The sequence below is a fragment of the Girardinichthys multiradiatus genome, unplaced genomic scaffold, assembly GCF_021462225.1.
Source record: "Girardinichthys multiradiatus isolate DD_20200921_A unplaced genomic scaffold, DD_fGirMul_XY1 scaffold_45, whole genome shotgun sequence".
Taxonomy (NCBI): Eukaryota; Metazoa; Chordata; class Actinopteri; order Cyprinodontiformes; family Goodeidae; genus Girardinichthys; species Girardinichthys multiradiatus.
Window position 1 is genome coordinate 18,243 of NW_025917698.1, and position 15,292 is coordinate 33,534.

The 15,292-nt window shown below is 43.3% G+C and overlaps 1 protein-coding gene across 1 annotated transcript; it reads right to left on the reverse strand.

Annotated features, from left to right (window-relative positions):
• Window positions 1–467: 467 nt before the first annotated feature.
• Window positions 468–12,499, reverse strand: LOC124865218 (eukaryotic translation initiation factor 5B-like). The gene is made up of 4 exons (XM_047360175.1): window positions 12,240–12,499; window positions 10,816–11,001; window positions 2,666–3,451; window positions 468–616 (listed from the first exon to the last, which is right to left on the reverse strand). The coding sequence occupies exons 1-4, from the start codon at window positions 12,376–12,378 to the stop codon at window positions 468–470; spliced, it is 1,260 nt and encodes a 419-aa protein (XP_047216131.1). The 5' UTR covers window positions 12,379–12,499.
• Window positions 12,500–15,292: the final 2,793 nt, after the last annotated feature.

Genomic DNA, 15,292 nt, shown 5'->3' on the forward strand with positions numbered 1-15,292 from the left:
ATGGCAAAGTTGAAAAAAAAAATTTCAATTTAAAAAACGGAAACTTTGTTGGCATATGTTTCAAATGTCAGTAGCTTCCAGAGCCTGAATAGTTGAAGGAAACCTTTGAGGTGTAATTGAGGTTGGTTCAGGATTTCCAGAAGCCTGAAACTTAGAGCAATCAGTTGTTCTCTGACCAAGTTCACTTCAGTTGTCTTGGTAAAAATGCAACAAATGAAATTCAGATTCTCAATTCTGAGTTGCAGCTCTTCTCAGGGCACACGGGTTGATCCTCTCTATAATGCAGAATTGTCAGCGGGGCTGCGTCTCCGGTCTTATGATTCATCTGTAGCTTCTTTCTTTGTCCCATCTTGTTCGCTGGTCTTCTGCAAGGAAACGACCCCGTTTCTTTCTTTGGCAGAGTTTTTATAGTGCAGATAGCCTCACTGCTCATCCCCTGTTGCCGGGCAAGCTATCCCATCATTGAGTTACACGGTCACCGTGACTTTTCGGTGCCGTCTCCTGGCCTCCGTAGACAGAGTCGTAAACAGCCCCCAGCTGGCTCCCTGTGTTATGACTTTTGCCTGTTTTTTGACCTTCATGACTCCTGCTCCCATCCTGGTCCGATGACTTTTGCCTGTTTTTTGAACTTCAGACTGATGAAAACAGCATGAACCTGGCTTCTCGTTTCTCGCTCCCATGCTTGTTATGACTTGATCTTGCTCGTTGACCTTCCATCCATGCCCAGTTCCCATGAGCTGGCTCTCCTCTGCCCCTCCCGTCCTAATGTTATGTCTCTGCCGCCTCTGGCTCCCAAGCCATGGTGCCCTCCTTATCTGCTCAGCCTCAAGCTTTCTAACACACAATTTCTCTGCTTCTTGCTCTCATACCAGTTATAGCTAAAAAAAAAACCCATCACTTCATTTTTATGAATACATCACAATTGATTAACATTACCACTCTTCATTACATTTAAAAATTGTAGAAAAATAGAAAATCATCATACATGTTGCTTTGATTATACTTGTAGTTTTCTACTTCTGAAAAAGATAAGACAGTTAAGACTTCTGAAAAAGATAAGACAGTCACAGTTAATGTGTGACTTTAAAACTGTATTATAATCTTAACTGAGAAAAAGCGTGCTCATGCTCGAAAACCCTCCATTGTGGCAGAATTACAACAATTCTGCAAAAATTAGTGGACCAACATTCCTCCATAGGGCTGTAAAAGACTCATTGCATGTTATAGCAAACGTTTTATTGCAGTTGTTGCTGTTGAGGGTTAGCCCAACCAGTTATTAGGTTTAGGTGGCAAACACTTTTTCACCACTATCTATCTGGTGTATATCCACTCCCGGGCAAACTAAATAAGCGAGCTGCTGCTGCTTTTCAGAACAAGCAACTGGGACTTCCATGAATCTGCCACTATTGGCAAGCTAAACGGATAACAGACGTGAAAAAACATTGCTTCCTGGGACCTATGCAATATGGTGTAAAGAGGGTCTTAAATTATGCTTAACAATCATAACCAGCAAAGGGTTTATCTTTTATTTCATCAAAAAAGTGTCTCTCCAGTTTGGATTCTTGTGTGTATGTTTAAAGACGACTTGAAGGCAAAGAAGTTGCCACAAGCATCTGAACCAAATGTTTTTTCTCTCCTGTGTGGATTTGTCATGTGTTTGTATAAATATGATTTTGAAGCAAAACCTTTTCCACATGCATCACAAGCAAATGTTAATCTCCTGTGTGGATTCTCATGTGTCTATCTAAATTTGACTTCCAGGAAAATCTCTTTCCACATGCATCACAGGCGAAGGGTTTGTCTTCTGTGTGGATTCTCATGTGTTTGTCTAAATATGACTTCCAGGCAAATCTTTTTCCACATGCATCACAACTAAAAGGTTTGTCTCCTGTGTGAATTCTCATGTGTTTGTCTAAATATGACTTCCAGGCAAATCTTTTCCCACATGCATCACAACTAAAACGTTTGTCTCCTGTGTGAATTCTCATGTGTTTGTCTAAATATGACTTCCGCACAAAGCCTTTTCCACATGCATCACAACCAAAGGGTTTGTCTCCTGTGTGGATTCTCATGTGTGTGTTTAATTGTGACTTGAAGACAAATCTTTTTCCACATGCATCACAACCAAAAGGTTTATCTCCTGTGTGAATTCTCATGTGTGTGTTTAATTTTGATTTGACTGCAAATCGTTTTCCACATGCATCACAACCAAAAGGTTTATCTCCTGTGTGAATTCTCAAGTGTGTGTTTAAATCTGACTTGTAGTGAAATCTTTTTCCACATACATCACAACCAAAGGGTTTGTCTCCTTTGTGAATTCTCATGTGTGTGTTTAATGTTGATTTAAGAGCAAATCGTTTTCCACATACATCACAACCAAAGGGTTTGTCTCCTTTGTGAATTCTCATGTGTGTGTTTAATTTTGATTTGACTGCAAATCATTTACCACATGCATCACAACCAAAAGGTTCATCTCCTGTGTGGATTCTCATGTGTTCATCTAAAGTTGACTTCTGCACAAAGGCTTTGTCTCCTTTGTGAATTATCATGTGTATGTTTAAATTTGACTTGTAGGGAAATCTTTTTCCACATGCATCACAACTAAAGGGTTTCTCCCCAGTATGGACTTTTGTGTGTCGTTTTAAATTATATTTCCTGGTAAAACCTTGACCACACTCACCACAATTAAACGTTTTACTACCTTTCTGGACATTTGTCAGTGAATCTATAATTTTCTTTTCTCTGAAACAAGTCTCATTACCGGAACAATCTGAAGACATTAATCTTGGATGACATGTCATGTGACTCTGAAGAGAGCGTCTGTTAGCAAATTTTCCCCCACACTCAGAGCAGCTCAAAGATTTGTTGACAGCGTTTCTACCTGATCCTGGAGTCCTGCTCTCCTTCCAGTCCTCCTCACTGTCTTCAGTTTCAGAGACTGACAAGCGTTTAAGCTCAGAGTCATGATGCTTCACATCATCATCCTCTTCATCATCCTCACTGTCTTCAGTTTCAGAGTCTGACAAGTGTTTAAGCTCAGATTCATGATGCTTCACATCCTCTTCATCATCTTCACTGTCTTTAGTCAGTGAATAGTTGGAAAAGCCTCCATGAGTATTTAGATCTGGGTTTATGCTGGTTTCTGATGTTCCACAGTCCTCTACTTTAATTTCTGCTTTTATCTGGTCAGTTGAGCTGCTGATTGGAAGATCTCTGTCGTCTGTCTGGTGTTGATGAAGCTGAGAGAACAGAGGTTTCTCTTCATCCTCTTCACTCTTCATATGAACAACAGTTACTGGAAACCTGGTATAATCAGTCTCCTCCTTCACATTCAGTTGTTCTCCATCCTGGCTGGCCCAGATTCTTTCACTTTCCTCCTTTATGTGGAGGAGCTCCAGCTCCTGCTGGTCCATATCAGGACTCTGTTCTTCAGGAGCCTCTTTTTTAAAATCTGCAGACATCATTGAAAGACATTACATGCATTATGAATAACTTTACCTTGACAATGTTACAAAGATAATAAAGATTAGAACAATCTGATATACACTCACTGGCCAGCTGCTCGTTAACACAAATTTCCAATCAGCCAATCACATGGCAGCAACTCAATGTATTTCAGCATATAGACATTGTCAAGACAATCTGCTGCAGTTCAAACCGAGCATCAGAATGGGGAAGAATGGGGAAGAAATGTGATTTAAGTGACTTTGAACTTAAATGGTTAAGTTAATGGTTGTTGGTGCCAGATTGCTGGTCTGAGTATTTCAGAAACTGCTGATCTACTGGGATTTTCAAGGACTACCATCTCTAGGGTTTACAGAGAATGGTCCGAAAAAGAGAAAATATCCAGTGAGAGGCAGTTCTGTGGGAGCAAATGCCATGTTGATGCCAGAGGTCAGAGGAGAATGGCCAGACTGGTTTGAGCTAATAGAATCAGAATCAGAATCAGAAAAGCTTTATTGCCAAGTACGTTTTTGGACATACAAGGAATTTGTTTTGGCGTAGTTTGTGCAATACAGTACAAATTAAACAGTATAAACATATCTACAATATAATATAAATATATGTGCACAGTTTTAAGTGAGTGAGAGTAAAAGTAAAGCAGTATAAGATGCAAGAGCAATACAACAGTGCAGGTGATCATTGTGCAAGTAAAGCAGGAGTCCAAGCTGAGCGTTAATGTAACGCATAGAGTTACAGGTTACAAGTGTCCTGTCAGCAAAAAAAAAAAAGGGGGGGGGGGGGGAAGGGAGAGTGTCAGGGTGGTTTCCGGGCTTTGTTAACCAGGCTGGTGGCAGATGGGAAAAAACTGTTCTTGTGGCGTGAGGTTTTGGTCCGGATGGACCGCAGCCTCCTGCCAGAGGGGAGAGTCTTAAAGAGTCTGTGACCGGGGTGGGAGGGATCAGCCAGAATCTTCCCTGCCCGCTTCAGGGTCCTGGAGGTGTACAGTTCCTGGAGCGACAGTAGACTGCAGCCAATCACCTTCTCAGCAGACCGAATGACACGCTGCAGCCTGCCCTTATCCTTGGCTGTAGCAGCGGCGTACCAGATGGTGATGGAGGAGGTGAGGATGGACTCAATGATGGCTGTGTAGAAGTGCACCATCATAGTCTTTGGCAGGTTGAATTTCTTCAGCTGCCGCAGGAAGAACATCCTCTGCTGGGCTTTCTTGATGAGGGAGCTGATGTTTGGCTCCCACTTGAGATCCTGGGAGATGATGGTTCCCAGGAAGCGGAAAGATTCCACAGTGTCAATTGTGGAGTCACAGAGGGTGATGGGGGCAGGTGGGCTGGGTTCTGCCTGAAGTCCACAACCATCTCCACTGTCTTTAGAGCGTTGAGCTCAAGGTTGTTCTGGCTGCACCAGTGCAACAGATGGTCCACCTCCCAACTGTACGCGGACTCGTCACCATCAGAGATGAGTCCGATCAGGGTGGTGTCGTCCGCAAACTTCAGAAGCTTGACAGACTGGTGACTGGAGGTGCAGCTGTTGGTGTACAGGGAGAAGAGCAGAGGAGAGAGAACACAGCCTTGGGGGGAACCGGTGCTGATGGTCAGGGAGTCAGAGACGTGCTTCCCCAGCCTCACGCGCTGCTTCCTGTCAGACAGGAAGTCAGTGATCCACCTGCAGGTGGAGTCGGGCACACTCAGCTGGGAGAGCTTCTCCTGGAGCAGAGCTGGGACGATGGTGTTGAAGGCAGAGCTGAAATCCACAAACAGGATCCTGGCGTAGGTTCCTGTGGAGTCCAGGTGCCGGAGGATGAAGTGAAGGGCTAAGTTGACTGCATCATCTACAGACTTGTTGGCTCTGTAGGCAAACTGCAGGGGGTCCAGGAGGGGGTCGGTGATGTCTTTTAGGTGTGAGAGCACAAGGCGCTCAAAGGACTTCATCACCACAGAGGTCAGGGCGACGGGTCTGAAGTCGTTAAGCCCTGTGGTCCTTGGCTTCTTGGGAACAGGGACGATGGTGGAGGACTTGAAGCAGGCTGGCACATGACATGTCTCCAGTGAGGTGTTAAAAATGTCTGTGAAGACTGGAGACAGCTGATCAGCGCAGTGCTTCAGGCTGGCTGGTGAGACAGAATCCGGACCAGCAGCTTTCCGGGGGTTCTGTCTCCTGAAGAGTTTGTTGACGTCCCTCTCCTGGATGGAAAGAGCCGTCCTCGGCGTGGGTAGGGGGCTGGTGGGGGGGAACTTCAGGGTGGGGGTTGGAGGTGCCAAGGCCCCTCTTGAGGTTGGGGAGGTGGGGGTGGTGGATTGTGGCTGCAGTTATTGGGGGGTGTCGTGGGGGATGGTTGCAGGACTGTCCCTTTGTCTTTCAAAGCGGCAGTAGAACTCGTTCAGGTCGTTGGCGAGGCGTCGGTCGTTGATGGAGTGGGGGGCTTTCGGCTTGTAGTTGGTGATTTGCTTGAGCCCTTTCCAGACAGACGCAGAGTCGTTGGCTGAGAACTGGTTTTGGAGCTTCTCAGAGTAGAGTCGTTTGGCCTCTTTCACTGCCTTGCCAAACTTGTACTTTGCCTCTCTGTATATGCCTTTGTCCCCACTCCTGAAGGCCTCTTCCTTATCCAGTCTTAACCTTCTGAGTTTAGTTGTGAACCAGGGTTTGTCGTTGTTGTAACTCACCCTGGTGCATGATGGTACACAGCTGTCCTCACAGAAGCTGATGTAGTCCTGAACACATCCCAGTATGTACAGCCTAAACACGCCTGGAGATTCTCCACAGCCTCACTGCTCCACTTCCTTGTCGTCCTCACAACAGGTTTGCAGAGCTTTAGTTTCTGCCTGTAGGCAGGAATCAGGTGGACCATGATGTGGTCGGATTGGCCCAGTGCAGCACGTGGGACGGCGTGATAAGCGTCTCTGATGGTGGTGTAACAGTGATCCAAAATGTTGTCCTCTCTGGTCGGACATTTTATAAACTGTCTATATTTGGGGAGTTCGTGGGTCAGATTACCTTTGTTAAAGTCGCCAACGACGATTACTAAGGAGTCCGGGTTGGTCCGCTCCACACTCAGTATCTGGTCGGCGAGCATGCCCTGTGCGACCTGCACGTTAGCTTGCGGAGGGATGTAAACACCGACCAGGATGAACGAAGCGAACTCACGGGGGGAATAGAAAGGCTTACAGTTTATGATGAAGGCTTCCAGGTCTGGAGAACAGTGCTGCTGAATCACTGTCACGTCGTTGCACCAACCACTGTTGAGGTAAAAACAGATTCCTCCACCTTTCGCTTTGCCGGAGAGTTCCGTGTCTCTGTCCGCTCTGTAGAGCTGGAATCCTGCCAGCTGCAGTGCAGAGTCCGGTATTGATCCACACAGCCACGTCTCCGTGAAGCACAAAACTGCAGATGAATAAAAGTCCCTGTTTTTCCCCAACAGCAGTTGTAGTTCCTCAATTTTGTTGGGAAGTGAGCGCACGTTAGAGAGAAATATTCCAGGTAACGGTGTTCATAGTCCACGCTGGCGAAGACGTACCAACACCCCAGCCCGTTTCCCTCTCTTCCGGCATTTCACCGCGTGAACAAAGGTGAGCGCACCTTTGACCAGAATGTCCAGAAATTCCAGAGCAGTAGGCAGAAAAGTGGGAAATAACTCCTCTGGTGTAGTAGCCCTGATGTTCATGAGTTCTTCTCTGGTGAGAGAGCTCCGGGTACCATCACAGAAGACCGTTTTAAAGCAAAAAACAAAACAAAACAATGCGCACCAACACGCCGAGGCGACCATCTGCGGCGCCATCTTGGATCGTACAATAGAAAGGCAACAGTAACTCAAATAACCACTCGTTACAACCAAGGCATGCAGAAGAGCATCTTTGAACGCACAACACGTCGAACCTTGAGGCGAATAGGCTACAGCAGCAGAAGACCACACCAGGTGCAACTCCTGGCAGCTAAGAACAGGAAACTGAGGCTACCATTCGCACAGGCTCACCAAAATTGGACAATAGAAGATTGGAAAAATGTTGCCTGGTCTGATGAGTCTCGATTTCTGCTGCAACATTCGGATGGTAGGGTCAGAATTTGGCTTCAATAACCTGAACGCCTGGATACATACTGCCTTGTATCAATGGTTCAGGCAGGTGGTGTGGGTGATATTTTCTTGGCACATTTGGGGCCCCTTAGTACCAATTGAGCATTGTCTCAATGCCACAGCCTACCTGAGTATTGTTGCTGACCATGTCCATCCCTTTATGACCACAGTGTACCCATCTTCTGATGGTTACTTCCAGCAGGATAACGCGGCATGTCATGAAGTACGACTCATCTCAGACTGGTTTCTTGAACATGACAATGAGTTCACTGTACTCAAATGGCCTCCACAGTCACCAGATCTCAATCCAATAGAGCACCTTTGGGATGTGGTGGAATGGGAGATAACAACTGAAAATATGTCTTATATTCTAGGTTCTTCAAAGTAGCCACCTTTTGCTTTGATTACTGCTCCGCACACTCTTGGCATTCTGTTGATGAGCTTCAAGAGGTAGTCACCTGAAATGGTTTTCACTTCACAGGTGTGTCCTGTCAGGTTTAATAAGTGGGATTTCAAGCCTTATAAATGGGTTTGGGATCATCAGTTGTGTTGTGCAGGAGGTGGATACAGTACACAGCTGATAGTCCTACTGAATAGACTGTTAGAATTTGTATTATGGCCAGAAAAAAAAGCAGCTAAATAAAGAAAAACGAGTGGCCATCAATACTTTAAGAAATGAAGGTTAGTCAGTCCTAACAACAGGGAAAACTTTGAAAGTGTCCAAGTGCAGTCGCAAAAACCATTAAGCGCTACAAAGAAACTGGCTCACATGAGGACCACCCCAGGAAAGGAAGACCAAGAGTCACCTCTGCTGCGGATGATAAGTTCATCCGAGTCACCAGCCTCAGAAATCGCAGGTTAACAGCAGCTCAGATTAGAGAACAGGTCAATGCCACACAGAGTTCTAGCAGCAGACACATCTCTAGAACAACTGTTAAGAGGAGACTGTGTGAATCAGGCCTTCATGGTAAAATAGCTACTAGGAAACCACTGCTGAGGACAGGCAACAAGCAGAAGAGACTTGTTTGGGCTAAAGAACACAAGGAATGGACATTAGACCAGTGGAAATCTGTGCTTTGGTCTGATGAGTCCAAGTTTGAGATCTTTGGTTCCAACCACCGTGTCTTTGTGCGGCGCAGAAGAGGTGAACGGATGGACTCTACATGCCTGGTTCCCACCGTGAAGCATGGAGGAGGAGGTGTGATGGTGTGGGGGTGCTTTGCTGGTGACACTGTTGGGGATTTATTCAAAATTGAAGGCATACTGAACCAGCAAATAACAACTGGACTATAACAGCAGAGGACGGATGGATGTTTAGGTAAATGTTACCGATCATTTATTGTCACCGAGGTGGACTGCTAGGCCATATCACCCAGCCCTACGTTGTATGATGTAAAAGGGTCTTAAATTATGCTTAAATTTTTTTCCACAATCATAACCAGTAGGGGCTTTTCTTTACTGTAAATTCTAGTGTGTTTGTTTAGATTTGAATTTTTTGAAGTGTTTACCACATTTATCACATCCAAAACGTTTCTCTTCAGTTCGGATCCTTGTGTGTTTGTTTAAAGATGACTTGAAGGAAAAAATGTTACCACAAGCATCTCAACCAATGGGATTTTCTCTCCTGTGTGGATTTGTCATGTGTTCGTATGAATATGATTTTAAAGCAAAACGTTTTCCACACAAAAGCAAATTATTCTGTGTGGATTCTCATGTGTATTTTTAACTGTGACTTCCAGGCAAATATTTTTCTACATGCATCACAGCCAAAGGGTTTGTCTCCTGTGTGGACTCTCATGTGTGTCTAACTTCAACTTACAGCGGCCTGTCTTGTGTACCTTTAAAGGCTTTTGTGAGCTTCTGAAGGCAGGCTCAGAAGCTTCACTTTAGGAAGTTAAAATCCTCCTTTTATTTTATTTTTGTCAAAAACCTGGAACTAAGGAAGCTTAGATAGCTTTTATTCAAAAACCAACAACACCCGGCTTAATGTCGCTTCCCCTTTCCCTGGCTGAGCTGGGTTGCAACATTTAATGGGGGCGCGTCCTGGATCTTAATGTAATCCTGGTGACTGAACCAAAAAAAGTAAAAAATATACACACGGCCACTTGGGATGAACGAGACAAGTTTAACTCCCTTAACAGACCTGTTGTTACTAAATCATTTCAAGGCAGGAGGAAGCATAAAGCTTTGATTATAAAAAACAACTAAAGGTTTTATTAAATCCCCTTTATTACATTAATAACACAAACATATCTTGGTGCCACTACCAGCCACTAGGGGGCAATATTCTTCCCAAAGCAAACAAGAAGAACTAGTTGATTGTGGAGGTGTTATGGTGTAGTTAGTTTTGTTGATTGAGGTGGGTGCAGATGAAAGTTAAAATCTGGTAATTCAGCAGATAAACTGACCGACGATCAGGCCCCCAAGCACTAACTGCTATTTTTTTTAAAATAGTGTTGGCATGAAGAAGGAAACATCCAAACCTAATCTGTGCAGCAGAACTCTGGGCTGGAAAACATCATCCATCATCTGGTGTCTCTTCCTCTGCTGCGTCCTGCCGCTGTTTGAGCTCCTGCTTCCCTCCAGTTTCTTTGACCAGATGTTCCTCAAGCTGCTGGACTTCTTTCCAGAGTTCATCAACTGCTGCTGCTGCAGCTCTCTTACAGCTTTATCAACACTCCCGCTTCTGGGCTGCTGACGAACAGGGAACAAAGGATGAAGAACCCGGAAGAGATCCACGTGTTTGGGAAGAGGGGGCGGGGCCAGCGGAACCGGAAATCATGACTAAATGTATTATTGTTTTCCACACCTCAAGGAGAATAAAGTAGTGTCTGTACTTCCACTTAGAAAACGCAATCTTCCCTCCAGACCCGCCATTGTTGCAGCTTACATCTGCTAGTTTACCTGAGCAGGGCTGCTGGGGGCGTTTCTGTGTAAACTGAACTCTGCCTCTGATTGGCTTACTTTGAAATCCTCTTCTACCTTCTTCTTCTTTTATATTGGCGGTTGGCAAACAACTGAAGGAGGCATTACCGCCCCCAGCTGGTAAGGAGTGTGGACCTTTGAGTCTGTAGGAGAGCAGAATAGTTTAATTTAGTCTCTCCAGGTTCTGCGTAGATATCTTTATAATCTGTTTGGGTCGTATTTTTCTGGCAGTTTCAACTCAGGAAACTTCTTATTTCTTCGTCCTTTTTATGAAGCAAATCTGGTTTTGATCATAAAAGACAACCAGATGCACCAGACTGTTAGCTGCCAGACAGGAGACACACACACAAACAAATCCTTACTCTTGATAGGAGCTGCAGTTAATGGAAACCTGGTATCAGTCTCCTCCTTCACAGTGAGCTGCTCTCCTTCCTGACTGGTCCAGAGTTCATCCTGTTCCTCCTTTATCTGGAGGAGCTCTGGCTCCTGCTGATCCACATCAGGACTCTGTTCTTCAGGAGCCTCTTCTTTAACATCTGCTGGCAGCACTGAAACACATTACATGCATTATGAACAACTTTAACTTCATGTTTCTAAGCTGGTAAAGATTCACATTAGAGAAAAACATCTGATCAGCAGTTTAGAGAAAACTGAACCTCAAGAACTGACAGTTTAGGTCATGTGCAGAATCTCATATTTAACCCCTGAATTAAATCACTATTATATAAAACATAATTGCCTGAGTTTTGCTGTGAAGCAGATGGTTTGTGAAGTAGAGATTGTTCATATGAATACAGCACAGAGACCAGAAATAAACACATTTCATCATTTAGTTCAGTGATAAGAAAAAGGAGACATAATTTATCATAAACCAACAACTACTTGTTCCTTAAACAATCCTTCAATGTGTGAAATATGCATCAGGCGGCATTAGTGGACAGTTTCTGAGGGAAATCCAGCTTTAATTATTAAGTATCACTTTTATATCAGTGAGCGTTATTATTCAATGATGGGAACACGTGTTACTCCATGTTGTGGCTTTATGTTCAGAATATTTGACATGCAAACGATAGTTTAAAATGCACTGAAGGAGCTCTCTCTACATCAGCAACAAGAAGATTACAGAACAGTTTCTGGTTATTTTATTGAACTTCATATTCAGTGAGATGTTTTGTCCTAAACTAGAGGTCTGTCACCTTTACAATAAAAAGAACAATTATTGCCCTCAGTCCAGCTACATAAAACTAATTTAAAGACACAAACGTTACATGACCTTTTGAAAAAGACAACTTATAATTTCTGATAAATATCTACTATGTTAAAATGTGTTTTTATTTTTAAAGAATCTATTTTATTTTTAGGTTCTAAAATAATGAGAAACAAGAGGATGGACACATTTTCCTCTATTGGATGTTGATATTTGTGGAAAATTATGTAAAAACACCACAGAGTTTCTAACCTGATGACAAGAAAAATAGATGTTGGGAAAAGTTTGTGGAAATCTAAATAACTGCTAAAACCTGCATTTATTATTTTATCTTTATTTTTAAAAACAAACACACATCAGATCCATTGACTTATATCGGCTCACTTCACCTCAGTTAGATGATCCTCTGTCGTTTCAAACTCTAATATTTCTGAGCTGGGCTCCAGAAGCTCCTGCTGATGTTTCACTATCCTAACAACGAGTTCTAATTCAGAGGAATAATCCACCAGCAGACTGAAAACGGCTCCTAAACTTTAACTACCATCCACACAGTTGGCATGAAGAAGGAAACATCCAAACCTAATCTGGGCTGGAAAACATCATCCATCATCTGGTGTCTCTTCCTCTGCTGCGTCCTGCCGCTGTTTGAGCTCCTGCTTCCCTCCAGTTTCTTTGACCAGATGTTCCTCAAGCTGCTGGACTTCTTTCCAGAGTTCATCAACTGCTGCTGCTGCAGCTCTCTTACAGCTTTATCAACACTCCCGCTTCTGGGCTGCTGACGAACAGGGAACAAAGACTGAAAAACTCGAAGAGATCCACGTGTTTGGGAAGAGGGGGCGGGGCCAGCGGAACCGGAAATCCTTTCTTCTTCTTGTAGGATTTTATGGCGGTTGGCAAATACCTGTAGATGCGCATTACCGCCACCAACTGGTATGGAGTGTGCACGTACTCTGAACTACCACGTTCAAGAAACTACTATATTTTTCCACACAATACCACCACTAAGTCTTGTAATTCTCTTAAAACAACATCTTATTCACCAGTTTAAATCCTAGTCAACTTTTATGACACTCTTTTTCTTAAGTTTTGGCTGACTCAGACTTACTTAGACATCAGACACAATATTAATTTAGCCTATCGAAAATCCAAAAGCAGAGTTTTGATTAAACAGGTTCTGCTTACCTGTTTTGTAGTTTGGCTAGTCCGTGTCTGATGCCTGTTGGTCCTCGTCAGTGGTCCGAATTTCTTTCGCTTGTTGTTCCAAATCCCGGACGAGCCACCAATTGTTGAAGCCGTCTCTGCTTCCCCGGGTCCATTGATTTGGGTACAGGTTTCAAAGAGTGAAATAAACACAAGTACAATCTACTTTATGTTCGCCTCTGCAGAGTGAGAGATGGAGACTCCAGCCAAGTATCTGCGAGCCCAACTCTGATCAACTCTTGCTTCCAGCTCGTTTTATTCAGTGTCAAGGGTGTGTTCAACATATACATATATCATGTCCCACATGTATAACATAACATAACAGTCCCTTAGGTCCAAATAAGGAATACTTCTGATTGTAACATGCAACTCATCCTCCCCTGTCTCTGGCCTTCCCTATCCTCTTCTAATTTATGACCTTGCACTCTCTATGCTTCTCACTCCTTAAGGTTGACCCCCCCTATTTCCACACATTGCAGTTACACACATAGATAGTTTATATTACACACATAGATAGTTTATATTCTACACTTTAAACCTGAAACTGGAACTTCCTTTTATAGGGCGGGGCCAGGCAGCCTCCACTAACAGGGTGGGGTGATGTACTTTGAAATCACTCCAGATGACAATCATCATCTCTCTTGTGATCCACTAACAGGATGGTATTCTCTCTAGTTTCTTCAGGATGGTCCAAGCATCAGTTGGAGATAGATCTGGACTGCAGGCGTGTTTCTCAACAATAAACCAGAACAGGAACCCAAAGAGACCCAGAAAATGGTTCCTCTGTCTTCCTGTCCATCAGATATGTGTCTCCTTCTGATACCTTTAAAAGTCAGATGTTAATCTGCTGACAGAAGAACCTGAAGGAACAAAGTTATCTTCATGTTTTGAGCTTTTCTTCCATTTATTTATTCCAACAATTCCTGCTGGAAGACAGCCTCCCCTACCCACTGCAGTGGGACTGGTTTCTGCTGATCCAGGTTCTGATGTAGGCAGGACTTGAATTAATAGAACCTGAACAACAAACCTGACATCATTTTATAAAGTTGGTCCACTTGACCCAATCAGAACCTAGACTTTGGTGAGGTAGATCCAACCCTGACTCTGTGATGGACTGGTGACCTGTCCAGTGTGTCCTCAGCCTGTAGTCCATTAATGACTGCTGGGACAGACACCCCCTCCTCCTCTCTTGGGACTAAAGGTCAAATGAGTATTTGCAGGAGACTGAGACTGGCTGAGTCCATCACTGTTTTAACCTTTTAGACATATTTGATGTTCTGTAAAATAACAGTCAGAAAACTGGTAGCAAATACTGTTTTATTCTCCAATATTTACATTTCCATCATCTGCAGTTCAGCCACAGATAGTCTGGAATGATTCTTCTTTTAGGAACAGTCTCATCAGAAGTCATATTGTGAACTGATCTGGCTCATTAAAACATAGCAGATACTAACAGTGAGGAACTGAACAACCACCTGGGCAGTTAAAACAGCAGCTCCACTCACATCATCATTTTTCATCACAAATCAGTTCCAGAAACCCTGAGCTTCACAGCCCACAGATCCTGAGGAGGCAGCCTGTTTATCTGGGACTAAAGTACAAAACTGTTCAGATCAGATGAAGAAAAACTACATTAGTGACACAAACAAGAAACATGACAGAAAAGATTGGAGATAGAAATGTTAAAACTTCTTCTGATGGTGATATTAAGAGCCAGGATCAAACATTTACTGGAAGAGACGTAAAGAACCAGTAAGGTAAGGTAAGTTTATTTATATAGCACTTTTCAGTAACGAGACACTCAAAGCACTACATACAATTACAATACTATCACAAATAAAATAAACACTAATACAGACACAGAAAAACTACAATCCTTCTAAGAAATTAAAAAATCTATGAATCCTTCTGAGAAATCTAAAAATCTCTGGCCAACATTACAATGATACAGATAACATTAATAATCCTTTCGGTTTTACTGGTAAGAGCTGGTTCTAAACCAATCTTTCTAAAGAGGTAATTATATCATTAAGTCCTCTATGTAGGGGAAAGCATCTTGTGCTGAGAGAATGATCCTTGAGTTCTGACTAAGGAAGCTGAGTCACTGGTGTAAAAACAGCTTTTGTTAAAATTTTTAAGAAACTAGTAGTATTTTCTTTTCACTGGTAAATCTAAAAATCTATGAAAAGGAGCTAAAAATCTATGAAAAGGACAAGAATTGAAGAAATGAAATCTACATTTAGGTAAAAAATAAGGAGAATGGGAAAGCAACACACATAAGCAAAGATTTTGCAGGGGCATAGTGGACTCATGAGGGTGCCAATATTTAAGTATGATCATGTGTGCAAAGAATTAGACTGTCAACACTGACGAAGGTGCCATTGTTCTTGAAAAAGAGATGGAAGTTTTATCAAACGGCCATACAGTTCAGT

Bases quoted from the DNA above. Each gene is read 5' to 3' on its own strand.
- LOC124865218 (XM_047360175.1), bottom strand. From the start codon at position 12,378: ATGAACTCTGGAAAGAAGTCCAGCAGCTTGAGGAACATCTGGTCAAAG. The intron at 11,002-12,239 runs GTTTGGATGTTT...AATGTGTTTCAG, and splicing joins TGTTTTCCAGCCCAGATTAG to TGCTGCCAGCAGATGTTAAA. The intron at 617-2,665 runs GTTTTACCAGGA...TTCAAAAAACAG, and splicing joins TTGTGGTGAGTGTGGTCAAG to GCAAAAGTCATCGGACCAGG.